This window comes from Guyanagaster necrorhizus (genome assembly GCF_019112545.1).
Source record: "Guyanagaster necrorhizus MCA 3950 unplaced genomic scaffold BT62scaffold_8, whole genome shotgun sequence".
NCBI lineage: Eukaryota > Fungi > Basidiomycota > Agaricomycetes > Agaricales > Physalacriaceae > Guyanagaster > Guyanagaster necrorhizus.
In genome coordinates this window covers 850,524-863,087 of record NW_025064887.1, presented here as the reverse complement: position 1 = coordinate 863,087, position 12,564 = coordinate 850,524, and the positions used below count along the sequence as shown (strand labels likewise).

The 12,564-nt window shown below is 47.9% G+C and overlaps 4 protein-coding genes across 4 annotated transcripts in view; 1 reads left to right on the top strand and 3 right to left on the bottom strand.

Moving 5' to 3' along the window:
- Positions 1-221: 221 nt before the first annotated feature.
- BT62DRAFT_930253 (AMP binding protein) lies at positions 222-3,274 on the bottom strand. Its single transcript, XM_043185889.1, is given in 16 exon segments — positions 222-563; positions 621-651; positions 708-829; positions 887-989; positions 1,045-1,054; positions 1,109-1,246; positions 1,296-1,474; positions 1,524-1,572; positions 1,630-1,709; positions 1,759-1,917; positions 1,966-2,073; positions 2,162-2,163; positions 2,177-2,202; positions 2,250-2,599; positions 2,656-3,113; positions 3,167-3,274. The coding sequence occupies 15 exon segments, from the start codon at positions 2,930-2,932 to the stop codon at positions 494-496; spliced, it is 1,704 nt and encodes a 567-aa protein (XP_043041659.1). The 5' UTR covers positions 2,933-3,113; positions 3,167-3,274; the 3' UTR covers positions 222-493.
- Positions 3,261-6,010, bottom strand: BT62DRAFT_930251 (catalase). The gene is made up of 12 exons (XM_043185888.1): positions 5,994-6,010; positions 5,899-5,943; positions 5,509-5,847; positions 5,402-5,460; positions 5,025-5,354; positions 4,796-4,975; positions 4,615-4,728; positions 4,415-4,567; positions 3,994-4,360; positions 3,814-3,936; positions 3,725-3,762; positions 3,261-3,669 (listed from the first exon to the last, which is right to left on the bottom strand). The coding sequence occupies exons 3-12, from the start codon at positions 5,648-5,650 to the stop codon at positions 3,496-3,498; spliced, it is 1,680 nt and encodes a 559-aa protein (XP_043041658.1). The 5' UTR covers positions 5,651-5,847; positions 5,899-5,943; positions 5,994-6,010; the 3' UTR covers positions 3,261-3,495.
- Positions 6,011-8,181: 2,171 nt separating this feature from the next.
- Positions 8,182-8,874, bottom strand: BT62DRAFT_930250 (uncharacterized protein). The gene is made up of 3 exons (XM_043185887.1): positions 8,724-8,874; positions 8,569-8,656; positions 8,182-8,516 (listed from the first exon to the last, which is right to left on the bottom strand). Exons 1-2 carry the CDS (start codon positions 8,849-8,851, stop codon positions 8,569-8,571), a joined length of 216 nt encoding a protein of 71 aa, XP_043041657.1. The 5' UTR covers positions 8,852-8,874; the 3' UTR covers positions 8,182-8,516.
- A 934-nt stretch (positions 8,875-9,808) lies between these two features.
- BT62DRAFT_979903 (GMC oxidoreductase) overlaps positions 9,809-12,564 on the top strand; it is a gene marked incomplete at both ends in the record, with an annotated part of 7,202 nt that continues 4,446 nt past the window's right edge. The window contains 4 exons of the mRNA XM_043189475.1: positions 9,809-9,900; positions 9,957-10,039; positions 10,093-10,258; positions 10,286-10,426. Of these exons, the coding sequence (XP_043041656.1) occupies positions 9,809-9,900; positions 9,957-10,039; positions 10,093-10,258; positions 10,286-10,426 (482 nt within the window). The remainder of the gene's footprint in view (positions 9,901-9,956; positions 10,040-10,092; positions 10,259-10,285; positions 10,427-12,564) is intronic.

The following is a 12,564-nucleotide window of genomic DNA, read 5'->3' as shown; positions in this document are numbered from 1 at the left end:
ATCAACGAGCGTCGAGATTAGACCATCTTTAAATTTCCCATGCCATTCATCACTTTCATTTTCGATACTACGTACCTTACTGTATACATATTGTTCTAATTCTGTCGTCACACTCTCCTTGACACGTTATCGCACATTTTTTGCGCCGTACTGATGCTGAGAGCGGGCCTGTTGAGAAAACATAGCCTGGCATTTCAGAACAAATATCTCGGTAAAATACCTGCTTTCTCTATTAACATATGCACTTTCGTACGTGTTCGCCACTATCAACGAGCTCAGACACCCGTTCAGTAAGTGAAAGAACAAGTTTTAATCGCTTGCTCCTGTCTACGTATTATGGTTTTGATATCTAAATATCTTACGCACAGAACAGATCATTCTACAGTTGTGAGTTCCTTCTAAGGGCATACCAGACTGGCAGTCCTGAGCGAAAGTGGAGGGAAAGCGACGCTATATAGTATATGAACTAAACCTGCATGAACCTGAAGACGTATCACAATCGACTTCGAATTTCATTTTTCGCTAGCTCGCGAAGTTCTCGCCGAAGTATTTTGCCAGCGGGGCTAATGGAGAATTATGAAGTCAGTGGAAAGGATGGCGGTGTTATTATGTCGACAAACCTTTTCGGAATGACATCTATAACCGAGACACCTAAAGCAAATACCTTCAGTGCACTCATCCACAACATGATGTTCGGGCTGACTGGCCTCCACGTAGGTGCTTGTGGTTCGCCACCTTTGACACCATCCACTTCGTTACTTCAGATTCAAAAGATGCCTTTAGTCCATTTGTTTTGGTCCTGTCTGGATTTACAGGTACGACATAAGCTCTGAATATGAATAATGGGAATCAGCTAGATGAAAAAAATATGCCAGCGGCAGCGTACCTCGGGAGTTCTGTGGCTTGTGAGGCGTCGTACACTCCTATCACAGCAGCATCAGCGATGTCAGGGTGACCCAACAGCACGCTTTCAAGCTCGGCTGGAGGTACTAGGAGACTGGTAATTAATTGTGAAAATCTGGAACGTCACAAATACTAGCTCGCCTTGGTAACCCTTGAACGGAGCTTCAGTACGGAATGACGTGACAATAAAATGAATGGGGAATACCTTGTACTTGATGAGCTCCTTTACTCGATCGACGATATAATAATATCCTTCCGAATCCCGAATCGCTACATCTCCGGTCTTATACCATCCGTCTCCAGTCATTGAGTCTCGAGTCGCGTCAGAATTATTCAGATATCCCTAAGTGAACGTCAATAAAGGACATCAGAAAAAGAAGGATATCATTTACCTTCATGACCATCGGGCCTCTGATCCAGAGCTCCCCGGGCTGACCTTCCTCTGCATCGATATCCCCAGCAACCAAACGGGCTTCCAAGTTTGAGTAAAGCTTCCCAATACTGCCACATTTCCTCTCCGCATCTGACGGAGGAAGGAAGTGTGCCGATGGTATCTCTGTCATTCCATATCCTGACAGTAGGTAAGTCCTAGGGCTTTCAGTAGTCCGATACACGCCAACCTTGCACAACTGCGCAGCTTGCTCTCATTGAACGTAGCCTCTTAGTGACCTATGAAGACAGCAACTGATGAGCAAGCAAGTCCAGAGCGCATTGTTAAAATCTGACCTGCTTTGACAATTCGATCCCCAGGGGAGCGGCCCCGGAAACCAACATTTTTAGAGTCGAGAGGTCGAATTTCTCCACAACTGGATAGTATGTTTAGAATTTATCCGATGACTTCATTTTTTAACGCACTTGGGTGTCGGGAAAGGAACACGAGTACGGGAGGTACAACTGTCACCGTTGTCACCTTATATTTCTGAATATCAGAGCAGAAACTAATGGGGTCGAAGCGTTTTTGTATCACGACGGTCAGCCCCAGTTTCTGTCCTGAGAACAAAAGTGACGTGGCACCTTTCGGAAAGTCAAAAGAGGGAGCAGAAGACAAGAGAACGGAATTACCGTATATATGATACATAGGGAGAAATCCTAGTACCACTGAGCCTACATCCCTGGGGTAGTTCGCGGCGCCGACATCCAGTAGCGCAATAATGTTCTTGTGAGTTGTCTATTCTTGAAATGAGCTCCCCTTGAATATTCTTGAGACGTGATTGCTTGCCTCGACACCCTGTAAGAAATCCATGAGCATGAAAAGTTACGTCAAAACTCAAGTACAACCTTTGGCTTTCCCGTAGTACCCTAAACAGCTAAGTATAGAGCGACGATGTCAAGGAAAATCTACTCACGGAGCTGTAGCAAAGAAGTGCTGTCTCCTCAGCAAGCGGTCCATCGAAATTTTCTTCCTTTTCCAAAGAACCAAGACTAAGAAGTTTTTCCCACTGTGGCAACTCGGATGCTTCGGAGCTGATTGCGGCGTCGGGGCCACCGGCCCAACTCAAGCTTTTACCAAGCATGATGACTCTGTGTGCGCTATCCTCTTCCGGCACACCAAGCTCCTTCAGCATGGCCTTGGTCGTTGGCAATTCCTCCTCTGTGGTGAATATCAGATGTGCATGACTGTTGGTATATTGCAAGGCTAATTCGTGAGCGGTATAAGCCGGGTTCGCGAGTGTACACCGTAGTCCCGCAGCCAAAGCTGTAACGCGCGTTAAGAGATTTCATGTTCTATCAGCCGGAAAAACATGAACGCACCTCCAAGGATAATTACAGGATAAGCGAGACAGTTTGGCGAAAACACCAAGATAGTGTCCCCCCGCTTCGCACCATAATTCCTCAATCCGTATCCGAAAGATAGACTGAGCGATCTGACTTGTCCTCGAGACAACGCTGTCCCAGATACTGCATCGATGTAGGCTGGTAGGTTGGCGTCGTATCCTCCAATTAGGTTCCCATCCTCATTCAATAGATGCGTAAAAACGGAGCGATTGGCGATGGGAACGAAAGGACCTGAGCTTGGGTATATCCTCATGTTAAGGAAGGCTTTGCAGAAACTAGGAAATTTCTTGGGTTGACGTATGCTGACGTTATATGTAAGGGCGTGCACATGGACCGGCTCCAATTATCGACCGATTCTCGATCTTCCCAAACGAAATTAATGTTTCTTTACGCAGTCCGACGTGAGCAATGGAACATATGTCCGTATCTCCGCTCTGATTCCTGAAAATCATGAAAAATTCATCGTCGGCTCGACCCTCCAACTCACTGATAAACGTATCTTTGGGTTACGCCCGAGCTTTGTCAACGTCGCAGCACGCAGATGGCGGAGCTGATATCAGTACATTGTATAACGGAACGCTCAGGTTGATGTTTATTCAGGGTCATGCGACAAGGTACACATTGAAAGGCGGAGAAATACGGAAGAACTGCTGTAGCTTGGTAGTAACTTAAAACTTTCGCCAGCAGGTAAGCCTTACATGAACACAACTTGCAGGGCGATAGCAGCCACCAGGGTAACCTGAAAACAAAATATCGAAATCCTATTAAGGATCATGCACTATCATGCAATAAAGTAGTTACTTAAATAGTTGCTTACTAGTCCAAGTAGTAGTCATCAGTCGATACCTGCTGAAGAGTCAAATCACCGTTCTGAGCGCTCGCGGTGAGGTTGACGGAAAGGCCGCGGTAGGTCCTGAACTTGGACGCTTCCGACGCCGGTTTGACCGTGAGCGGTGCCACGGAGGCAACGCCGATAGCGCTGGCCACACGCTAAGGAGCCGAATTGTGAGGAAAATGACCCGGAAAACGAGAACGAAAAACTTACATCACTGAACCCCTGGTCAATGGCAGCAAAGACGGAAACTGTATGCTGGGTCAGGGGAGAGATTTCAGATGATATGAGAATGCACATACGCTGCCTGTTCATAATGCCGATGTTCTTGATGTTTACCATATGCGACGCCAGGTTTCCAACGATAGCTTCCTGTTCCGTGTCACTCCATAGTTCCCACAAAGCACGGGGCTGTTCTAAGTCGACTGAAAAGGACAACATCAATTCATAGTAATCACCGCCACATACGAATTCAGACCCACGTTCAGTAAATTCACTCAGATCCCTATACGCTGCTCCGACAAAATTCTCATGGTTGACCCTGCGCTCCTCATCACACGCCTCTCCACCTGCGCAACTCTCGCCGTAGATCCAACCAGGGTTCTCCTGATAGTTTAGAGGCTGCGTACTACTCTGGTAGTTCGGACGACTGCCTTGGGAAAAGAGCGTTCCCCAGCCGTCACGCTGGAAGTTGGCTGCTTGGAAGAGAGGGCAGTTGACGGGGAGCTGGTTGTAGTTGGGTCCGAGACGGTAGCGCGCGGCGTCTGGGTAGGCAAAGAGGCGCGCCTGGAGAACAGGGTCTGCAGAGGGTTCGATGTAGGGGACCATGTTTGAAGGAGAGAAGGAAAGCTTTGAACGTAAATTAGTCTCTGAACTTGAGGCGACTTGAACAAAGAGGCGTACTTGCTCAATCTCGGCGAAGTAGTTTTCCGGATTCCTGTTTAAGACGAGCCGGCCAACTTCTTGGAGAGGGTAAAGTTTTTGAGGCCAAACTTTGGTGAGGTCAAGGATGTTATAGCGAAATCCTTCAGCTTGTTCTGGGGTCATAGTTTGCTTATGTGCTGTGGATGAGTTTGGTACGAGTGTAGAAACAGACTTCTCACAATGCATACAGTCCACGTAGGATAGTTGCCCGCTTCAATGGCCTCAAAAAGCTTTTGAGTGCCATAATCCGGATTGCTACCAGCCAATGCACTTGCATTCTCCCTGTCAAGCGTCTACACAGGAAAAAAATGGTTGAACATCCGCCGAGGACACAAGCGGGTGATCACTAAAAGAGCTAACCTTAAAACCGGTATCTCTAAGCAGAGTAGTCCTGACATAGACAAATGTTCCATCTGACTTAGTCCATTTGTAAGTATGCCCTGAATATCCATGCACGTCATGGTAACCGTCTGGCGTCCCGCGGTCAGAGAACAAACGCATGACCTGGTGCACAGACTCTGGGTTCAGAGAGAGATAGTCCTGATGATAGCCTTGAGTACCAGAATCACCGAAGTAATCTCGGACCTACCCAAAACATATCAGGATCCTTCAAATGTGTCTGAGGGTTCCTCTTCTGAGTGTGGATAAAGTGTGGGAACTTGGCGCCATCGCGGATGAAGAAGACGGGTGTGTCGTTGAACACCCAGTCCCAGTTCCCATCTTCTGTTCTGATCTTCGTGGAGAAACCACGAGGATCGCGAGCAGTATCTGCACTCCCAGACTCGCCGCCAACAGTAGAAAACCGCACAGTTATGTTTGCCCTTGTTCCAGGCGAACTAAGGAGCTTGTTTGAGGTGATTGCGCTCATGTCCTGAGTCACTTCGAAGTAGCCATGAGCACCAGCACCTTTGGCATGGACCTAAGATGGTGGTGAGCCCACCACAAAACAATCAGGAGAAGGCTTACGACGCGTTCAGGAATACGCTCTCGATGAAAATGAGCTAGGAGGTCGACAGCGGCGAAATCTAGACGACACTAAGCTCAAGGATTAGTTGAATGTGATGAAGACCTACCTTGCAACAGAAGGCCACCATTCGGTCCTGCGCGAGTCCACGAATAAGGCTGATTAATCGGGGCACCATTCGAAGCCGTGAAAGTCTGGGCGCTAGACAATAGAGGTGTAGATAAAAGAGCGAATATTTTTAAGCGGAGCATTGCTGGCGCGTAGCGAGCAAACTTAGTGGGAAAGAAAGGAAGCCTTGTCCTTTTATTCTCAGGAGACGATCTTGATCTTCGGGTATCAACTAAGAGTTTTGTTTCTGACACAGGACCGACAGCCTGAACTATGAATGAATTAATTTTCGACGTTGGACTCGCGTAAGATGCCTTCCCAAGTTGGCACTGCCCGTTCGCTGTTATGGTGGTGAAAACTCGAGCGGCAAATTAGGATAGTTGTCACTCGCCTCGCTATAGCCATAGTAATCTGAAGCATATTCGTCTCATTGTTTCTATCACTCTGTCATCAGGAGCATCGTGTAATAGAGGCGATGCTAGGTACCGTGAATTGTCAAATTCCTGTCGCCCCTTCAAGCTTTTGGTGGAGAATTGTGGACAAATACGCACTGGCAGGGTTCTGCTGCTTGGAAGCGACGTTGAACCACGCGCTTTGCACCGATCTCGGATCGCTTATGACTGAGCTAAATCAACAAGAGCACCAAGGAATATACCATCGAGGAAGGAACTTGAATCGGTTGAATCGATGACTGCGGGAGCTAAGGCGATTTTTGATGGCTTTTGAAGTATATTTTGCAATAACATTCCACCGTGAGTATGATCGCCGCCACAGTGCTAGGGATCTGTTTACGGTCATCCATATTCCGATCCACAAGGAAAATCCAACATTGAAGATTGGTGGAATACTCCGTCTGTTCGCCTAAAACAAGTGGCCGCACAAGCACCGCCACTCCATAGACCGAGTTTGAAAAACGATCAGTGACTAAAGGGAGAAGTGAAACAGTAGATGGAAGAAAATATTCGCTGTCTAGGATCGCCTGGTCCGACCCTATTCATCAATCCCGGTGCACCCACGCCGTACACCAAGCTGTCGCGGCGAGTGTCAGGCTCGCCTCGACCTAGGAGCATACAAACAAATTGCGCGTAGCCAATATTTCCCTTTCGAACAACATTAGACGTCAACGACCTGTACTGTCACTTTACCTACGGGTCCAGCACGATTGTGGAGCTAGAACTTGGAAGGATATTATCTTCCGCGGTCGGATAGGGCGCACCCAGCATTCTGGCGCTTCTCTGTGCTAAAAAGTATGTTAAGACTGTTAGTCTGTCACGTCCGCGTCTAGTATAAAGGCATTGTACATGTATGCACGTACTATCTTCAAAGGTACCACCTGCAGAGTTGGACTGTTGACAAGCACGGGATTGATGCCCTCCCAAAAGGAGGACACTCCTCAGATAGACGCCCAAGATGGTACCGATGTCACCGTCAGCTTAGATGAGTACACATTGTGATCAATTTCGGGCAAGTACTGTTCATGGCGCGCATATATGCAGGCAGACGTTCGGATTTTGAAAGCTTGGTATCCAGCGGCTACCAGTAGACGGCGGTGAGCTCTAGACGTTGATCAACAGTTGCGAAAAGGCGCTCGTCGTGTGCATCGGTGGCGAAGCATATTTGAGTTTCTCATCACGTTGATTGGTCATGGTGGTGCGGGATTTTAAGTCACATTGATCTACGACCACGACCTCCAAGGACGACGAAGTCGGATTTTTTGCTACGACATTTGCATGTAACGAGCCGAGACTCAGGGCACTTAGGGAAGACGCGAGACGTGAGAGGGGACTTGATTCAATTCATGGCGGCAATTTTTGGCCGTGAGCGAATGGGAAAAGGCAAGAAATAATGAAGTGTAATTCATAGCTCCAAACGCACAAATGTACATCTGGGATCGTCCAACGTAAAATATCAGAGGCAACCCAAGCTTGAAGGTTTAGCCGGTCTGTATGATAGACCGACCCCTGCCAGCGTACAGTCGAGATTGAACCTGGTGAAAGAGAAAGTCATCCATAGACGCGAAAGATGATGCCGTCGTCGTCGTCTTCTTGAATCTTGCAAATTCAAATTGGGCAAGTACTGATTAAATTTGCGCGCATATAAATGTGCAGGCAGACCTTCGAATTTCGAAGGCTCGTATCGCGGCGAGCTGTAGACATTGAACAACAGTTGCAAAAGTGGCGCTTGTCCTGTATCTCAATGTCGAAGCATATCCGAGTTTGTCATCACATTCAATGATGGCACGGGAACAAGACATGTTGACCTATGACCACCACCTTCGAGGACGATTTTCCAAACCTCCTGTGAAGACTCATAATCACATCGAATTGGGCGGCTGGTTAGACAGGAAGACGAACTCGGATTTTTCAGGGACCCGTAGCAGGGCGAACAGGACAAGTAGGTACGTCCTACTAAGTATGTCTGACGACGGCCATTCGTTTCTGAATTGGATTTTTGCGGTGGTTCAGGTCACTATTCTACACGTATGTATGCTCGTGTACTCTTATCAATCACCTTTGCGATTTCCCGTACTCAAAGACCCCGGCAAGGGCTCGCGCGATGCTCTGAATCCATAGTTATCCATCTCAGAAAAGAGAAATCCGTCAAATTCTGACTGCTTGCCACGACATCTGCCTATGAGCTGAGACTTAAGAAAAACGTGAGATGTGAAGGGGTCATGACGGCTTGTATTTTTGGTCCGACGTCTACATTATCCTTCACTGTCTAACATATCGAGTCACTTTCACTGCCGGCACTTTCGTGAAGGGTGATCCTGAATGTCCGAGAGCCGTGCATCTGTAGGCATTTTAGTACGTTGCTTTTCTTTCCGTGTTATGATATCGGATAGTTCTCATGCAGGTGTAACCCCCTAGATGGCTTTGTGAAAGAGTGTACGACCAAAAATTGCCACCTTTTTCATACAGAACCAATACTATGTGTGTGCTGAAGGGGCTCGATGGAGAAACCTAACACGTCGCGATATCCTTCCCTGGTAATCATTTACTTCCCTCCCTCGAAATTTGTGAGGACACAGAAGTCAAGCAGCCAACGTTCAAAAAACCTACTAGATGTCGGTGGAATTTTTTTCCGAAGCGATGGCGTCCAGGCAAAGGACCAATTTCGTCTCGCATCCCGTCAAGGTTTGGAAATCACTGCATGCTCCCTTGGCTTAGATGAAGGAGTGAGTATTCGCATTCTCGTGAGAAAGAAACAGCATACTACTGACTGGTCAGGATTGGGAGGCCAATATTCGCAGCATCCTCAAAACAGAAGCAGTATTCACATATCAGAGCTGCGGATGCAGCCAAGAGGTGAATGTAGACGGAGAGGAGGATGTTGAGCTTCATCGGTGTGGCAGGAATCCGGGGCGGTCAGTCTCGAACACAAGCCTTATATGTGTTGGTTCGTACTGAGAACCATCATAGAATTGAAGGTCATGCTGAATGGTATGCACGCATGGATGCTGACGTTGACACTCTCCTTAAGCAGATGCTTGTGGGTGCGAGACGCCAGTAGGCATCCGAGGAGACGCTGTAAGGCGAATAATCATTAGATGGTTATCACAGGAACTACAGCATTTTAAGCCTTATTAGAAAGAAGTCGAGTTGAGGATAATAATGGGCGGAGACAGCTATTCACGACTGCGGAGAAAACTCCTGGATTCAGAGCTATCCCGCGTGCATATTGAAATCCGTGGTTCGTCACGTATGCTAACAATGATCTTCCCCTCTTAGGCTGACTCGGAGCCTCCAAATCAAAACTACTATTTGCACTCAGACACTATTATGGAACGGAACACATTGATATCACACTCATGGGCAAACTTCGCACGCTCAGGCTCTATCTCATCAGACCTCTCTCCCGGCGGTCAGGCGATAGATGGTTGGTGACGCTCCGATAACTCACCGCAACTCCGCAAAAGGTACAGTGCATACATACAGTTTTGAGGGTCAGGGTGCGTCCATTGCTCGTTGTGGTCGCAGGCCCATTGACATCTTTGCGCGCAGCTTAAAGTTAAAGAGTGCTGGGTGCACTACAGAGGAAGTCTGTCGTTGCGATCAATGACGCATAGCTACGGCACATGTCCTACCGTTTAATGGCCCGACGGTAGGCTCTGGAGGTGAAGAAGGTCTGAGTCTTTGTGACGGCCACCGGCCCTTCGGAAAATCCCGACGAGCAGTCGAGATCAGAACCGTCTGATGTTGGACGCGACAGTACTCATCTTATCCTTAATCTGGAATTCGGAGGCCCTTCTCCTTGACATAAAATGGGATATTCACCGAAAGGACCAGAGTATTGACTAAATGCCTATCGTATCATCCAGGGAGTTTCTCAAAAGGCCACTTGACTATCTCATTGTTGGCGGTGGAACAGCCGGCCTCTGTCTTGCTGCTAGGTTTGCTCTGTCTTTCTCCGATCTCTATACAATACTGACATGTATCGGGTTGATAGATTGAGCGAGGACCGAGATACCATCGTGGGCGTACTTGAAGCAGGGGAATACAATCCCAACGTGTCTGATATCGATGTTCCGGGTTCGTATTTAGCGTGCATTCCAGTTATATTGCTGTATTTAATGAGATTTCAGGCTTCATCGGGCGTGCGGTAGCAAATTCCGCATATGACTGGAGATTCCTCAGTGAAGACCAACCGCATGTTAATGGTAGGAAGATGCAGTTGCCTCAAGGAAAAGGTCTAGGTGGCTCATCGCAGGTGAATGAAATTTTATTCGAGTTAATGCATACTGAGATTATGTAGATAAACTTTCTCGGCATGGTCAGGCCATCGAAAGACGAATATGATGCCATTGAAGAGCTCGGAAATAAGGGATGGAACTGGCATTCTTTGCTTGAAGCTACGACCAGAGTACGAGATCATCATATCCTTTCAATCCGATTGCTTAGGAACTCATTCTTCGCAGAGTGAGCACACGATACCCAGTGAACGAACGCTGGAAGCGGCGCAAAAACTTGCAATCGGACCGGACCCTGCACTTCATGGACAAAATGGTAAGTCTATTTTTGCTTACTGGCATATACCCCTCGCCTTCATTCCCGTTTCCGCCTCGCAGGACCCATCATCAAGGCCTTCTCCACGTCCCAAAACTGTTGAAGTAGCACACCCTCCATGTCGCTCTTACCTTACATAATCGTAGCTACCAATACTGGAGGTCGAAAGTCAACGCTTACTAGCTTTTGACTTTCGACTCCAGACCTGGCTTTCCCTGCTGCGCTACGCAACCTGCTCTCAACAGGTTATGGGCCCCGCGCCTTACTAAGCCAAGCAATTTTTTCGTTCCCTCTCGCGAACCATTCACTAGACGTCGAAGTCTCGCTCACTTTCCTAAGGGACATCACTATCCATTCGGAAGTCGCATCCACCCATCACGGGCCTACACACACTCTCTAACCCCAACGGTCTCTTTTTTTTCCACACCACGATGAACGACTCAGACGTCGTCGACACCACCAAACGTGGTTTTCCCAACCTCCATGCTGGCAACTGGAACCACTTTGCACCTTCGTTCGAGGCCTACATGTGCATCAAGGGGCTATTCGGCCACTTCGATGGCACCGAGGAGCCACCAGAGCAAGCCGATCCCAGTGAACCCACAAAGCTCGAAAAGAAGGAGACAAAAGCTTACCTTCAAGCTCGTTCATCTGCAGCAGGATACCTCTGGCTTTGCATTGATGAATCACAGCGCGCTCATATCAGTCTCCTCATGGGTAAGCCCACAGCTATGTGGTCGAAACTGAAAGACATTCACCAACAGCAAAAACCGGGCACCTGTTTCAATGCCTATGATGCTTTATTCAGCATTCGGAAGGACGATGAAGAGTCTCTCTCTACTCTCGTTGGACGTGTCTCACAAGCTATACAAGACATCAAAGCACTCCGCCCTGAAAAGTTCACCATCGATCAACTCGACGAAGAGCTTCAATCCATGACTCTCATCCGTGCCCTCCCATCTGATTATGACAATTTTGTGTCATCAGTCCTTCTCCTCCATTCTCTCAGTCTCGACAAACTCGTTGCCGCCTTCCACACTGAAGAGATGCAGCGCTGCTCTCGCGACACCACTTCAGCAACATCATTCAAAGCGAGCGCTGTCAGAGTCCAAGCCACTCATGTGGCATCATCCGATACCATCTGCAGCTGGTGCACCAACTCTGGACATACTGAGGAGGAGTGTTTCAGCAAAAAGAAAGCCAAGGAGCGAGCTATACAGCGTGTCCAGGAACGTCGGAATACAAAATCGGGCAAGAAGGCAGGAGAGGCAAAGACAGAGAAGTCAAACATTGCAGAAGAGACTGCCAGCCAAGCGAGTATTGATCTCTTGTCCCCAGCATCATCTAACTAGAATACGGACACAGGCGCTTCATCTCACATGAGCCATCGTCGAGACTGGTTTCATGTCTGGACACCACATGTGGTTCCGATTCGGTTAGCAGACAATTCAATCATCTATTCGGCAGGCATGGGGACAGTTGTGTTTGAGCCAAAAGAGAAGAATAGAGAGGTCTGTGAGGCTGTCGAGTTTCAGGATGTACTGCATGTACCTGATCTTTGCAATAACTTGCTTTCACCCTTCCATCTTACACGTCATAAAGGATATGAGATCAACATAGCCGGGTCATTGGTCCAGTTCTTTCAAGACAAAGCACTTCATTTCTCAGCTACTGTCAACGATAATAACATTGGATATCTTAACGGTACCACTCGCACTACAAGGCCGGTAACCTCAAGTACTGCAAGCACCTGTCCACTTGACCTGACCCTATGGCATCGACGAACCTGCCACAGAAGCATAAACATTATCTGGGACATGTATGAGAATCAGCTTGTCTTAAATATGAAGATGAACAATATGCAATCCAATCCCGATCCAATTTGCAAACCTTGCCTTATGGGCAAGCACAGGTGACATAATATTCCTCGAGGCCCCTCACTCCTTCCAACACGCCCTCTCGCAATTGTATTTTCTGATCTTAAGGGACCTATGCCAGTCGCTACACCAGAAGGTTATCGCTACTGGATCACTTTTATATGTGGTGCTCTG